Source organism: Oncorhynchus gorbuscha, linkage group LG13 (genome assembly GCF_021184085.1).
Source record: "Oncorhynchus gorbuscha isolate QuinsamMale2020 ecotype Even-year linkage group LG13, OgorEven_v1.0, whole genome shotgun sequence".
In the NCBI taxonomy this organism is placed as follows: Eukaryota; Metazoa; Chordata; class Actinopteri; order Salmoniformes; family Salmonidae; genus Oncorhynchus; species Oncorhynchus gorbuscha.
The window spans coordinates 75,723,078-75,737,246 of NC_060185.1; the positions used below are offsets into that span (position 1 = coordinate 75,723,078).

Here is a 14,169-nt window from a genome sequence, read left to right on the forward strand (position 1 = left end):
TCCCAGCTCTTGTGTGGTGAGAAACCTTGCCTAAGACCTGAAGCTCAAAGGGCTAACACAGTCCTGTGGTGATCAGGAGACCTGGGTTCGAATCCAGTCGGATGCATTGGTCCCGTTACTCTGCGAGGAGTTGGTCATAGGGGGGAGGAGTGTAATGGCAGTGGTTCTAGGGAACCATTCTCACGTGATAAGGAACCTTCCCTGAGACCTGAAAATGACCTAGGCTTAATTTCTGCCAGCTAACACGATCTTCAAATCCAGTCGGTTACTTGTAGTCTAGTGTTATCAATTTGTTTCTCAGAGCCATAGCAGATGGGTACAGGTTTCATATCAAACAACATAACCAGAGCGATACAGTATAATAATAGACACACCCTTATAGTTATAGTTTGTGTTAATGACGTGGCTGTTTTCTTCCACAGGTATACAGTGAATACAGAGCCAGCCTGGCCTTCGATCTCGTCAGCAGTCGGCAGAAAAATGTACGTAGTAGCATCTCTTGAACACAGTGATTAGGCATCCAGTTACATTATCCCTGCTGTTTTAATCAATGGGTTTTGTTCACTGGTGTAATTGAGTCTTTTTTTGTCAATGGGCAGGCCTGCACAGACTACAGCGACTCTGTAGCCAGAAGAATGGGCTTCATTCCTCTTCCTCTTGCCGTCCTGGTAAGATCAGCTTTGTACAACAGTCCAGTGCAGTGTTACAATATTAGGGGTATGTTGATGGACAGTGTGCAGCCAGCACTAATTATATGCTTTGTTTTATTGCTATGAATCAAGGTATAGTTCCTTATTGTATGAAATTGTTTATTCGTTTCAGGACAGTGTAGTTGATTTAGAACTCCATTTTATTGTATCAAATTGACTACTTCCTTACCACTGTCACATGCAACAATGTTTCTACTGAAGATTTTCTTTTCTATTGTAATTGACAGCTAATCCGTGTGGTGATGAGTTCAGTGAATGTACAGGGAGCCCTGTCCTACTCCTGTCTGTTGCTCTTCTACTTGGGGTAAGACTCAAATCAAGTTCTTATTCTTTGTCATATATTATGATTTTCATTTGCATAGCACCTCTTCCATCATGTAAATGTACTCACTTAACACTTTTCCTAGACTAACTTGCCGTGTCAGTCATGCAATACAGGTAGCATGGTAGTCACACTTTATGCAATGTGTATTTTCTACGTGGATGTTCGTGCCAGTCTGATCCTATTGAGTTACGTTAGCATGAGCCTTCTGCTTGGCTTTGATAGGGATATCAGGGATGGGTATCAGGGATGTAAACTAGTCACCTTTCGGCGAAATTGGCCGTTTTGAATCCAAAATAGGTGACCTAGGTGAATCGTGTAGATCCGTTGAGAAAGGTTTGGGAGGTGGTGGCTTTAGATCACTACTGGCTGTAAGAGAACAGTGATGCGCATTTGGAGCAATACTGGCTGTGTCCAAGGCTCATTTAAAGTAAAGTCTAGGCAACAAATAACATTGGATTGCTTTCCTTACATTTTTTAGCTGTGAGTTAGTTTCACATTACCCACTTTTTATTTTTCACACCCCGAGACTGATTATGTAGATCATGTTCTTTTGTTGTTTAATTAGTTAAAACCTACATTAACCCCTAACAGGGATTTTTTTTGTAAAAGTGTCACCTTTTTGGACCCTCAACAGTTTGCATCCCTGGGGTATAGACCACTGAACAGTTATCCTGAGGTGGAATACAACATTGTCATCGCCAGTGCCCCCCCCCCCGTCCGTTTTAAAAATAGCTGTGTCCCCTACGGACGCTGGTGTCTGTGCAAAGACCACAGTACGGCTAGCACGAGCCCAGCAAAAACCCTCTGAGGGCGTTTGGTCCACAGACATAGATGTTGCTGTCTCTCTCCATCGGATTTCAAATGCATCATAGGCTTCAGATATGCAGAAGCCTAGTGTGTCCTAAAGCTGTTGGTTAATGATGACCTTTTTTGTCCATGTACTGAGCGTTATAAAACCTATTACTTTGTATTCGTTTATTTTTGGGGTGCCTAACATTAATTTCCCACAGTAAAAGCCCTTCATACTCAGTGTGGGTAGTATGGATACTTTGTGGGTAATGTTGCTATTCCTTAATACGGTGAGATTTTGAGCTAACCTTTTGAATTGGCAATTTTTTATTGAATATCAAATATGTGCCAAAAAGACCATACCAGTATACCTTATCTGTTTTTAAGTATACAATCAAATCTAGACCTGTCCACAATGAAAACACTCAATGATTATAGTATTTTGCTCTTGTGAGCAAATGACAAATAGTCCCCTTCACCTTGGATAGCATTACTAATCGTCTTTTCCCTCTATAGAGTGGTGAATATCATTACTAACCCTCTTTTCCCTTTGTAGAATGGTGAATATCATTACTAACCCTCTTTTCCCTTTGTAGAATGGTGAATATCATTACTAACCCTCTTTTCCCTTTGTAGAATGGTGAATATCATTACTAACCCTCTTTTCCCTTTGTAGAATGGTGAATATCATTACTAACCCTCTTTTCCCTTTGTAGAATGGTGAATATCATTACTAACCCTCTTTTCCCTTTGTAGAATGGTGAATATCATTACTAACCCTCTTTTCCCTTTGTAGAATGGTGAATATCATTACTAACCCTCTTTTCCCTTTGTAGAATGGTGAATATCATTACTAACCCTCTTTTCCCTTTGTAGAATGGTGAATATCATTACTGATCCTCTTTTCCCTGTGTAGGATGGTGAATATCATTACTAACCCTCTTTTCCCTTTGTAGAATGGTGAATATCATTACTAACCCTCTTTTCCCTTTGTAGAATGGTGAATATCATTACTAACCCTCTTTTCCCTTTGTAGAATGGTGAATATCATTACTAACCCTCTTTTCCCTGTGTAGAATGGTGAATATCATTACTAACCCTCTTTTCCCTTTGTAGAATGGTGAATATCATTACTAACCCTCTTTTCCCTTTGTAGAATGGTGAATATCATTACTAACCCTCTTTTCCCTTTGTAGAATGGTGAATATCATTACTAACCCTCTTTTCCCTGTGTAGAATGGTGAATATCATTACTAACCCTCTTTTCCCTTTGTAGAATGGTGAATATCATTACTAACCCTCTTTTCCCTGTGTAGAATGGTGAATATCATTACTAACCCTCTTTTCCCTGTGTAGAATGGTGAATATCATTACTAACCCTCTTTTCCCTTTGTAGAATGGTGAATATCATTACTAACCCTCTTTTCCCTTTGTAGAATGGTGAATATCATTACTAACCCTCTTTTCCCTGTGTAGAATGGTGAATATCATTACTAACCCTCTTTTCCCTTTGTAGAATGGTGAATATCATTACTAACCCTCTTTTCCCTTTGTAGAATGGTGAATATCATTACTAACCCTCTTTTCCCTTTGTAGAATGGTGAATATCATTACTAACCCTCTTTTCCCTTTGTAGAATGGTGAATATCATTACTAACCCTCTTTTCCCTTTGTAGGATGGTGAATATCATTACTGATCCTCTTTTCCCTGTGTAGGATGGTGAATATCATTACTGATCCTCTTTTCCCTGTGTAGGATGGTGAATATCATTACTGATCCTCTTTTCCCTTTGTAGGATGGTGAATACCATTACTGATCCTCTTTTCCCTGTGTAGGATGGTGAATATCATTACTGATCCTCTTTTCCCTGTGTAGGATGGTGAATATCAAATCAAATCAAATCAAATCGAATTTATTTATATAGCCCTTCGTACATCAGCTGATATCTCAAAGTGCTGTACAGAAACCCAGCCTAAAACCCCAAACAGCAAACAATGCAGGTGTAAAAGCACGGTGGCTAGGAAAAACTCCCTAGAAAGGCCAAAACCTAGGAAGAAACCTAGAGAGGAACCGGGCTATGTGGGGTGGCCAGTCCTCTTCTGGCTGTGCCGGGTAGAGATTATAACAGAACATGACCAAGATGTTCAAATGTTCATAAATGACCAGCATGGTCAAATAATAATAAGGCAGAACAGTTGAAACTGGAGCAGCAGCACAGTCAGGTGGACTGGGGACAGCAAGGAGCCATCATGTCAGGTAGTCCTGGGGCACGGTCCTAGGGCTCAGGTCCTCCGAGAGAGAGAAAGAAAGAGAGAGAGAATTAGAGAGAGCATATGTGGGGTGGCCAGTCCTCTTCTGGCTGTGCCGGGTGGAGATTATAACAGAACGTGGCCAAGATGTTCAAATGTTCATAAATGACCAGCATGGTTGAATAATAGTAAGGCAGAACAGTTGAAACTTGAAATATCATTACTGATCCTCTTTTCCCTGTGTAGGATGGTGAATATCATTACTGATCCTCTTTTCCCTGTGAAGGATGGTGACCCTGAAGGTGCTGAACAGTATCGTGCTACTGGGGAAGTCGTGTGTGTATGTGAAGAGAGCCAACATGGAGGACAAACTGTTTGAGAGGCCCTCCACAGCTGCCCCTGGGAAGACGCCTAGTAGAACCAGGAAAACATCCAGATGTACTGCCCCCTCAGGTACCCAGCGACAGACGATACCCTAGTATTACCCAGCGACAGACAATACCCTAGTATTTATCTTTATTTTACCAGGGAGGGAACAGCTTCTCATTTACAATAATGACCTGGGAGCAGGTACAAACCTTGCATAACATTACATTTACATTTAAGTCATTTAGCAGACGCTCTTATCCAGAGCGACTTACAAATTGGTGCATTCACCTTATGACATCCAGTGGAACAACCACTTTACAATAGTGCATCTAAATATTTTAAGGGGGGGGGGGGGTGAGAAGGATTACTTTATCCTATCCTAGGTATTCCTTAAAGAGGTGGGGTTTCAAGTGTCTCCGGAAGGTGGTGATTGACTCCGCTGTCCTGGCGTCGTGAGGGAGTTTGTTCCACCATTGGGGAGCCAGAGCAGCGAACAGTTTTGACTGAGCTGAGCGGGAACTGTACTTCCTCAGTGGTAGGGAGGCGAGCAGGCCAGAGGTGGATGAACGCAGCGCCCTTATTTGGGTGTAGGGCCTGATCAGAGCCTGGAGGTACTGAGGTGCCGTTCCCCTCACAGCTCCGTAGGCAAGCACCATGGTCTTGTAGCGGATGCGAGCTTCAACTGGAAGCCAGTGGAGAGAGCGGAGGAGCGGGGTGACGTGAGAGAACTTGGGAAGGTTGAACACTAGACGGGCTGCGGCGTTCTGGATGAGTTGTAGGGGTTTAATGGCACAGGCAGGGAGCCCAGCCAACAGCGAGTTGCAGTAATCCAGACGGGAGATGACAAGTGCCTGGATTAGGACCTGCGCCGCTTCCTGTGTGAGGCAGGGTCGTACTCTGCGGATGTTGTAGAGCATGAACCTACAGGAACGGGCCACCACCTTGATGTTAGTTGAGAACGACAGTTTGTTGTCCAGGATCACGCCAAGGTTCTTAGCGCTCTGGGAGGAGGACACAATGGAGTTGTCAACCGTGATGGCGAGATCATGGAACGGGCAGTCCTTCCCCGGGAGGAAGAGCAGCTCCGTCTTGCCGAAGTTCAGCTTGAGGTGGTGATCCGTCATCCACACTGATATGTCAGCCAGACATGCAGAGATGCGATTCGCCACCTGGTCATCAGAAGGGGGAAAGGAGAAGATTAATTGTGTGTCGTCTGCATAGCAATGATAGGAGAGACCATGTGAGGTTATGACAGAGCCAAGTGACTTGGTGTATAGCGAGAATAGGAGAGGGCCTAGAACAGAGCCCTGGGGGACACCAGTGGTGAGAGCGCGTGGTGAGGAGACAGATTCTCGCCACGCCACCTGGTAGGAGCGACCTGTCAGGTAGGACGCAATCAAGCGTGGGCCGCGCCGGAGATGCCCAACTCGGAGAGGGTGGAGAGGAGGATCTGATGGTTCACAGTATCGAAGGCAGCCGATAGGTCTAGAAGGATGAGAGCAGAGGAGAGAGAGTTAGCTTTAGCGGTGCGGAGCGCCTCCGTGATACAGAGAAGAGCAGTCTCAGTTGAATGACTAGTCTTGAAACCTGACTGATTTGGATCAAGAAGGTCATTCTGAGAGAGATAGCGGGAGAGCTGACCAAGGACGGCACGTTCAAGAGTTTTGGAGAGAAAAGAAAGAAGGGATACTGGTCTGTAGTTGTTGACATCGGAGGGATCGAGTGTAGGTTTTTTCAGAAGGGGTGCAACTCTCGCTCTCTTGAAGACGGAAGGGACGTAGCCAGCGGTCAGGGATAAGTTGATGAGCGAGGTGAGGTAAGGGAGAAGGTCTCCGGAAATGGTCTGGAGAAGAGAGGAGGGGATAGGGTCGAGCGGGCAGGTTGTTGGGCGGCCGGCCGTCACAAGACGCGAGATTTCATCTGGAGAGAGAGGGGAGAAGAGGTCAGAGCACAGGGTAGGGCAGTGTGAGCAGAACCAGCGGTGTTGTTTGACTTAGCAAACGAGGATCGGATGTCGTCGACCTTCTTTTCAAAATGGTTGACGAAGTCATCTGCAGAGAGGGAGGAGGGGGGGGGAGGAGGATTCAGGAGGGAGGAGAATGTGGCAAAGAGCTTCCTAGGGTTAGAGGCAGATGCTTGGAATTTAGAGTGGTAGAAAGTGGCTTTCTTTCCATAAGACCATGAAGACTTCCTGAGCTAATGCCTAGGGTTTTGCTCAGTGTGCTAACACAATATTATGGCATGCAGGAGACCCAGATTCAAACCCAGTCAGTCACATATAGCCTACCCAGCTCCAATAAGACACTTGGTTACATTAAATTACTCATTCTTCTTAGCAACCCAGCCTCAAGTGAGCAGATGCTTATTCCGACTCGGGTAATTGAACTCCCGCAGTGCCACACACACACACACACACACACACACACACACACACACACACACACACACACACACAATCTATGTCATCCACATTGAAACTGCTATTGAAATTCGATGCACGTGACAGAGATAAAATGTTAGTTGTGTGTTTCTCAGTGCGCATGGATCTTCAGCTTGGCAGACGAGCCTGCTGCGCTAAGCTGAGAGCATTAGAGCAACAAGCAGCGCCACGTCGTCACTTCAGAGATCTTCCTCACTACTGTGTTTATACAGAACCGCCATTTTCAGAGAAAAGATTCAGTAGTACAGTATGTGACATGTTAAAGCACCAAACCATATGTTACCAGAATTATGTTCTCAATGTTCATAACCCAATTCAATTAAACTACTCAGTCTGCAACCCAGGATTTGTAAAATACTGGTTGAATGAAACAGACGGAGGCCAAGCTATGATACCAAAATGTTTATTCACGAGAGTGCTAGTTCGTTGTACAACACCATTCATTTTATACTGGCTCCTTACGCACATACTCTCACACACAAACAGAAGGTATCCTACGAACATACTGTCTCCCTACCCAGCCGTTATCCTACGGACATACTGTCTCCCGACCCAGCCGTTATCCTACGCACATACTGTCTCCCGACCCAGCTGTTATCCTACGCACATACTGTCTCCCTACCCAGCCGACATAGATTATGGAGACCCGTGAGAAGCACTCCCTGTCCTCCCCCAAGATTGGGGAGGCCGTGAGAAGTACTCCCTGCCCTCTCCCAAATCTCTGTGGCCCCTAGCCAAGGTCGGCACCGAATTTTGCTCAGACAGTCTGTATTTAGATACTATAGGGACACATTGTACAATTATATTGTTTTCCCTAATTCTGACTAAAACTACACACATCATTAATAATAATTTTATGATCCTAATCAATTTCATACAATTATATGGTTTCAGGGTGGAATATTCTAATCATTCATTTAAACATATAAATTCCATTTAACACCATATCATGTGGGATCAGAAGGTCTCTGAAGCCTGAATGCTTCCCCTGCTATTCTGCTATTCTTAATTATCCCATCTGTAACTACTGTCCTCAACCCGGCTGTCTCTTCTGGGCTGCATTCATAAGGGCAAAATGTTTTGGGTTGGAAAACAAGCATCTCTTATTGGACGAGTTCAGGTAGTCCCCGGTTTGGCCGGTAGGGATATCCTTGTCTCATCACGCACCAGCGACCCCTGTGGCGGGCCAGGCGCAGTGCGCGCTAACCAAGGTAGCCAGGTGCACGGTGTTTCCTCCGACACATTGGTGCGTCTGGCTTCCTGGTTGGAGGCGCGCTGTGTTAAGATACAGTGCGGCTTGGTTGGGTTGTGTTTCGGAGGACGCATGGCTTTCGACCTTTGTCTCTCCCGAGCCCATACGGAAGTTGTAGCGATGAGACAAGATAGTAATTACTAACAATTGGATTCCATAAAATTGGGGAGAAAAAGGGGGTTTGTTGCCTACTTTTTCAAGTTGGGAGCAGTGTGTATGTGTTTGTGGGAGAGTGTGGGACGGACACTCAGGGAGAGTGTGGGACGGACACTCAGGGAGAGTGTGGGACGGAGACGGTTGGGGGAGACTGAGGGACGGAGACGGTTGGGGGAGACTGAGTGTGGGACGGAGACGGTTGGGGGAAACTGGGTGTGGGACGGACGGAGGGAGACTGGAGGGAGACTGAGTGTGGGACGAATCTGGCGAATACACACATACACACTTGATTGCTGCTCGCCTGGTAAAGTCTAATTTGCAACCCACTCTTTTATATGCAAGTGAGGCATGTCAGCGCCCTGGGCAAATGGCTGTCTCCGTAGAGTAGTAACCCATGTACTGATATGCTGCTGCTTCACTCAACTTTATTTGAATATATCAGAGGTCATGAATTATTCTGTTTGGCTGACCAAACTTGTGTACGCCATTTACACTGAATACTGGTATTTAAGGCCAGGATTAGTGGAGCTTGAGAAATCTACTAGTATTAATGTAGCTGTGTCTCTTTGACCCAACCATATATAGTAGGAGGTTTTATTCTTATAAATGAATTTAGTTGGTTTTCATGTTTATTTTGTATCTCTTCAGTCAAATCTAATCAAAAACACATTTTGCTATGTTCTTGTTTACTTGCTTATTGTCTGTAAGTGTGAGTGTTAACTTTTCTCCAATCCTCAAATTACCAAGTATTGTTCATGTTTGTGTTAAATCTCTCTCTCTGTCCCTTCAGGTGATCCATCAGGTGATCCGTGGTCCGAGCGGTCCCCATCCAGTCCTTCCTGCACCTCCATCACCGCCCAGCCTACCCCCAATGCCAGCCCCACCCTGCGGCCAGAGACAGTACCCCCTCCCCCCACTACTTCCACAACCCCAGCCAGCCCTCCCATCCCAGAGCCAGACCTGGACCCTGACACCCTCACCCCCTCTCCCCCTGCCACTCCTGAGCAGAAAGAGGAGGAAGGGATGGAAGGCACAGAGCTGAAGCATAGGACCCCTAAGAAGGACCTGCTGGATGTTGACCGCTTCACTATATGCGGGAACCGCATCGATTGACCCCTTCTATTGACCCCTCCCCAAAAAAGTGATAATCACTCAGGAGAGGCGGTGAGCTGGACGCACGCCAGCACTTCGGCTCTCTCAGCCAAAGCCAGCGGAAGCAACATGTATTTATTGAGCTAGACAGACAATAAGTTATTGCCATACAGTAAGCTTTTGTGGACTCTGGGACTGGCTGTTTAATTTAAGTCGACCAGTTTTTTTGGGGCCCGACAAGAGAACTAAGTTGGTTGGGCAACGGAAGAATGTGAGCGGTATTGTTGTTTCCATGACAACCCAGTCGTGTGCGCGTGTGTGTATGCACGGACACGAATGTGAAACATGAGAAATGGGGCCTCTTCTCAGATAAACATCCAGAAAAAGATGAACAAACTAAAATCAAACTGCAAATGAGGTTTCTGGATCATTATGGTTTACAGGAAAACAATACCATGTTAAATTGGTTATCTGTCAATGTTATACCGTTTAATATGGACATATTAGATCGAAATGACTGAAATGAAAAACTATTTGCTCATCAAAAGCTTGACCCGAATAAATGGAATTTAGTGTTATGAAATATCACATTTGGTACGAGTTCCATTTGGTAGTGTGAAGAACATCTATACATGTGACTATGTAGAGAGCTTTCTTTTACAGATATTGTAATATCCTTCAGTTTGATTTAAAAGAGCCACGGGTACCCTTCATTTGATGGTTTTATGTTTGCTATTACCACAATTATTGCACATATTTCCTTTGTGGCAGCAGAGTAGCCTAGTGGTTAGAGTGCTGGACTAGTAACCGAAAGGTTGCAAGATCGAATCCCCGAGCTGAGAAGGTACAAAATCTGCCGTTCTGCCCCTGAACAGGCAGTTAACCCACTGTTCCTAGGCCGTCATTGAAAATAAGAATTTGTTCTTAACTGACTTGCCTAGTTAAATAAAGAATAAATAAATAAATAACAATTGTGGAAAGTTCATAATAGCATTTTATGATGACAATAATCCCTATTTTGGTGTATTCTGGGTTGTCAAACCTTTGGGGATTTTTGTTATGAATGTTGCACTGATGTACCGGGTTGTCTTAAATATGCTACATATGACAGGTTTTCTAGCTATTTCTCATGCAATGTTTTAATGTTTACTTCCCGAGCATTTCAGAAGCAATTTATCCAAAACATAGTGCACATACTTTTTTAATTCAGTTATTTCACCATGCCTTGAGGGAAGTGGTTTTGCTTGGATTTGGCCCTTTCTATTTTATTGCTACAGTTAATTATAAACTCACTGGTATTTTTCCTATACCAGTGGCCAAAATGTATATTAGACCGGCCTGATTCTGATTTGGTGCCCATCTTATTAGAATGTGATAAGTGAAACATCATGTTTTATTTAGTTACAATATTGTATCATTTTATACTATATTTAAACACTTGGCCATAATGTTACAGCTGCTGTGCTTATATGTGTTGGTAAATGGAAGCCACTGAACCTCATTTGAGTAGAACAGCGTAGAAATCAATAAATGATGCAAAGTCGCATAGCACTTCATTGGTCTTGCTGTTTAGGTTCTTTAGGCAACACTTTACATGGTGTACAGTATTTTAGCACAAGCAGGTACCACTGCTGTCTGTATTCCAAGTAAAGAAACCAGTGAGTGCTTACTGTAAATGGTACGTACCAGGGTTGGGGTCAATTCCATTTTCAATTCAGTTTGTTTTGGATTGACTGAATTGAAAACAGAATTGACCCCAACCCTGGTAAGTAATTGCACAACTTTTACAGGATATTAATGACAGCTATGTTTCCTCTATGGTAGGTACTTTGGTATAAGCCCTATGTAATGTGAAGGGATGCCATTTTTTTCTCACTATTATGAAAATATGTCAAGTGTGAATACTTTGTTTGGAGAAATAGCTGTTTTTAACGTTCATTACCATTGTTATAAGGAAGATTGTTCTATTTTTGGAGCTGCCAGGTCAAATCAAACCCGATTGTATTTGTCACGTGCTGAATACAACAGGTGTAGACTTTATAATATTTGATAGTATTTTGCGCGTAGAACTTCCACAGAACCATCTCCTTGGGTTTTGTACTGTTCTGATGCAATGATGAAAACCTGTTCACTTAATCTCATCTGTTTGGTTCATAAGAACTTCACCGTGATATGAAATGGCCCTCTTTTTGGGGTGATGATGAATAAAAGTTATTTTGTACTTCTGTTGTCATTGTCTAACATCTACAGTTTGAGGGGTGATTCTCGCTCTCTCTCACTGTCTCTCGTCCTCTCTCATCTCATCAGATGATCCCAAGCCTGAGTTGAGCCCCTCCACTCATTCCTGCTCCTCCATACTCCCTTCCTTTTCTTCCGTTACCAGCAAGCCCCTGTAAAGGTTTTACAGTTGAGGTAAGCTGACTGTCACGCTCACACCAATAATGACCTTACCTCCTAAAGAAGAAGAGGGCGCTGACTCAGACAGGTAGTGTAAATCCACCCCCAGCCAAGCATGTCTGAGAGGGCTTAGCGTCTTACCTTGGAGGCTGAGCTGGCCCATGCCCTCTCTTTCAGGCTTGAGGTAAGCAGTCCTCTGGTAGTGGTCTGCCTGGAGCAGGACCAGTGATGACAAGGTATACGTATAATCTCACGCTAGAGTAACCCTAGTTCTAGACCAGGGGTCATCAACTAGATTTAGCCACAGGACAATTTTTTTCTTCAGTGGATGGTCAGGGGCCAGAACTTAATTACAAATCATTTGTAGACTGCAAGAAGACCAAACAGATCTATTTGACTAAAACGATCATTTCAAACCTTCCATTTGTATACGATCACATCTCTATTATGCATGGTAATACTTTGGAACGCATTTCCAAAATTCAAAACACTTGTAGCTGATTTTTCAGATGTTTTTACAGTCCTTTTGTTTTCAACAATAAAAAAAATCTACAGGTTTTTTTCGGGGGGCCTTAGAATTTGGGGGGGCCAAATAGCTGCTAGTTGGAAACCTGTCTGTCCTAGAGTGTGACTGTACAAGACTAGTGGACTCAGCTGAGGTTAGCCACATGCAGTGTGTTGGTTTTATTTTGTGAAGAATGTACAGAATAGCTCATCGGGTAAACACAGCACATCACCTCAACTCTGTCGCCTTGCCAAACAATAATTTATATATTTTGACATATGTCTTTAGTGTCCCAAGAAGCAGTCCTAGTTTATAGTTTGTATTGTAATGGTCCCTGAAGGCCACTGTTTTAGCAGGACTTTAGTACGACATTGAAAGAAGGCTAATTTATTTTCCGCAACCATGTCTGTCATACTTATTCTGGCTTTTTGGGGATTTCCTGTATTCTTTTTGACAATGAACTGTTGCAATTTGTGTTGACTTAATTAGCAGAAGGCAACATTTGCTGGTGGTGGTGGAGATTTAATACAGTATATATAGTACCAGTCAAACTTTTGGACATACCTACTCATTCAAGGGTTTTTCTTCATTATAATTGTACTATTTTCTACATTGTAGAATAATCGTGAAGACATCAAAACTATGAAGTAACACATGGAATCATGTAGTAACCGAAAAATATTTGAGATTTGATGTTCTTCAAAGTAACCCCCTTTGTCTTGATGACAGCTTAGCACACTCTTGGCATTCTCCCAACTAGCTTCATGAGGAATGATTTTCCAACAGTCTTAAAGGAGTTCCCACATATGCTGAGCACTTGTTGGCTGCTTTTCATTCACTCGGTGGTCCAACTCATCGCAAACCATCTCAATTGGGTGATTGCTCGTGTTTCTTGGCCCAAGCAAGTCTCTTCTTTTTATTGGTGTTCTTTAGTAGTGGTTTCTTTGCAGCAATTCGACCATGGAGGCCTGATTCACTGTCTCTGAACAGTTGATGTTGAGATGTTTGCTACTTCAACTCTGAAGCATTTATTTGGGCTGCATTTTCTGAGGCTGGTAACGCTAATGAACTTATCCTCTGTAGCAGAGGTAACTCTGGACCTTCCTGTCCTGTGGCGGTCCTCGTGAGAGCCAGTTTCATCATAGTGCTTGATGGTTTTTTTCTACTGCACTTGAAGAAACTTTCAAAGTTATTGAATTGTTCCGTATTGACTGACCTTAACGTAATGATGGACTGTCGTTTCTCTTTGCTTATTTAAGCTGTTCTTGCCATAATATGAACTTGGTCTTTTAACAAATAGGACCATTTTATACCACCCCTACCTTGTCACAACACAACTGATTGGCTCAAACACATTAAGAAGGAAATCAATTCCTCAAATGTACTTTTAACAAGGCACACCTGTTAAGTGAAATGCATTCCAGGTGATTACCTCATGAAGCCGGTTGAGAGAATGCTAAGAGTGTGCAAAGCTGTCATAAAGGCAAAGGGTGGCTACTTTGGCTAATAATCTAAAATATATTTTTATTTGTTTAACACTTTTTTTGGTTAGTACATGATTCCTTGTGTTATTTCATAGTTTTTATGTCTACAATGTAGAACATATAAAAAAATGAAGTAAAATCCTTGAATGAGTAGGTGTGTCCAATCTTTTGACAGAAATTGTATATACACACAAAAAGCTTATTTCTCTTAAAATTACAGCTGCAGACCATGTCAGCCCAGGACCTCCACATCTGGCTTCTTCACCTGTGGGATCATTTGAGACCAGCCATCCAGACAGCTGATGAAACTGGGTTTGGACAACTGAATAATTTCTGCACAAAATGTCAGAAACCGTCTCAGGGAAGCTCATCTGCTTGCTCGCCATCCTCAGCAGGTTCT

At 43.4% G+C, this 14,169-nt stretch overlaps 1 protein-coding gene across 4 annotated transcripts in view; it reads left to right on the plus strand.

Moving 5' to 3' along the window:
* LOC123993526 (transmembrane anterior posterior transformation protein 1 homolog) overlaps positions 1 to 11,604 on the plus strand; it is a 32,585-nt gene extending 20,981 nt beyond the window's left edge. For all 4 annotated transcript variants that reach the window (XM_046295760.1, XM_046295761.1, XM_046295764.1 and 1 more), the window contains 5 exons: positions 423 to 482; positions 600 to 668; positions 938 to 1,014; positions 4,361 to 4,527; positions 9,082 to 11,604. In XM_046295760.1, the coding sequence (XP_046151716.1) occupies positions 423 to 482; positions 600 to 668; positions 938 to 1,014; positions 4,361 to 4,527; positions 9,082 to 9,404 (696 nt within the window). In that variant the 3' untranslated portion in view covers positions 9,405 to 11,604. The remainder of the gene's footprint in view (positions 1 to 422; positions 483 to 599; positions 669 to 937; positions 1,015 to 4,360; positions 4,528 to 9,081) is intronic.
* The last annotated feature ends 2,565 nt before the right edge of the window (positions 11,605 to 14,169 follow it).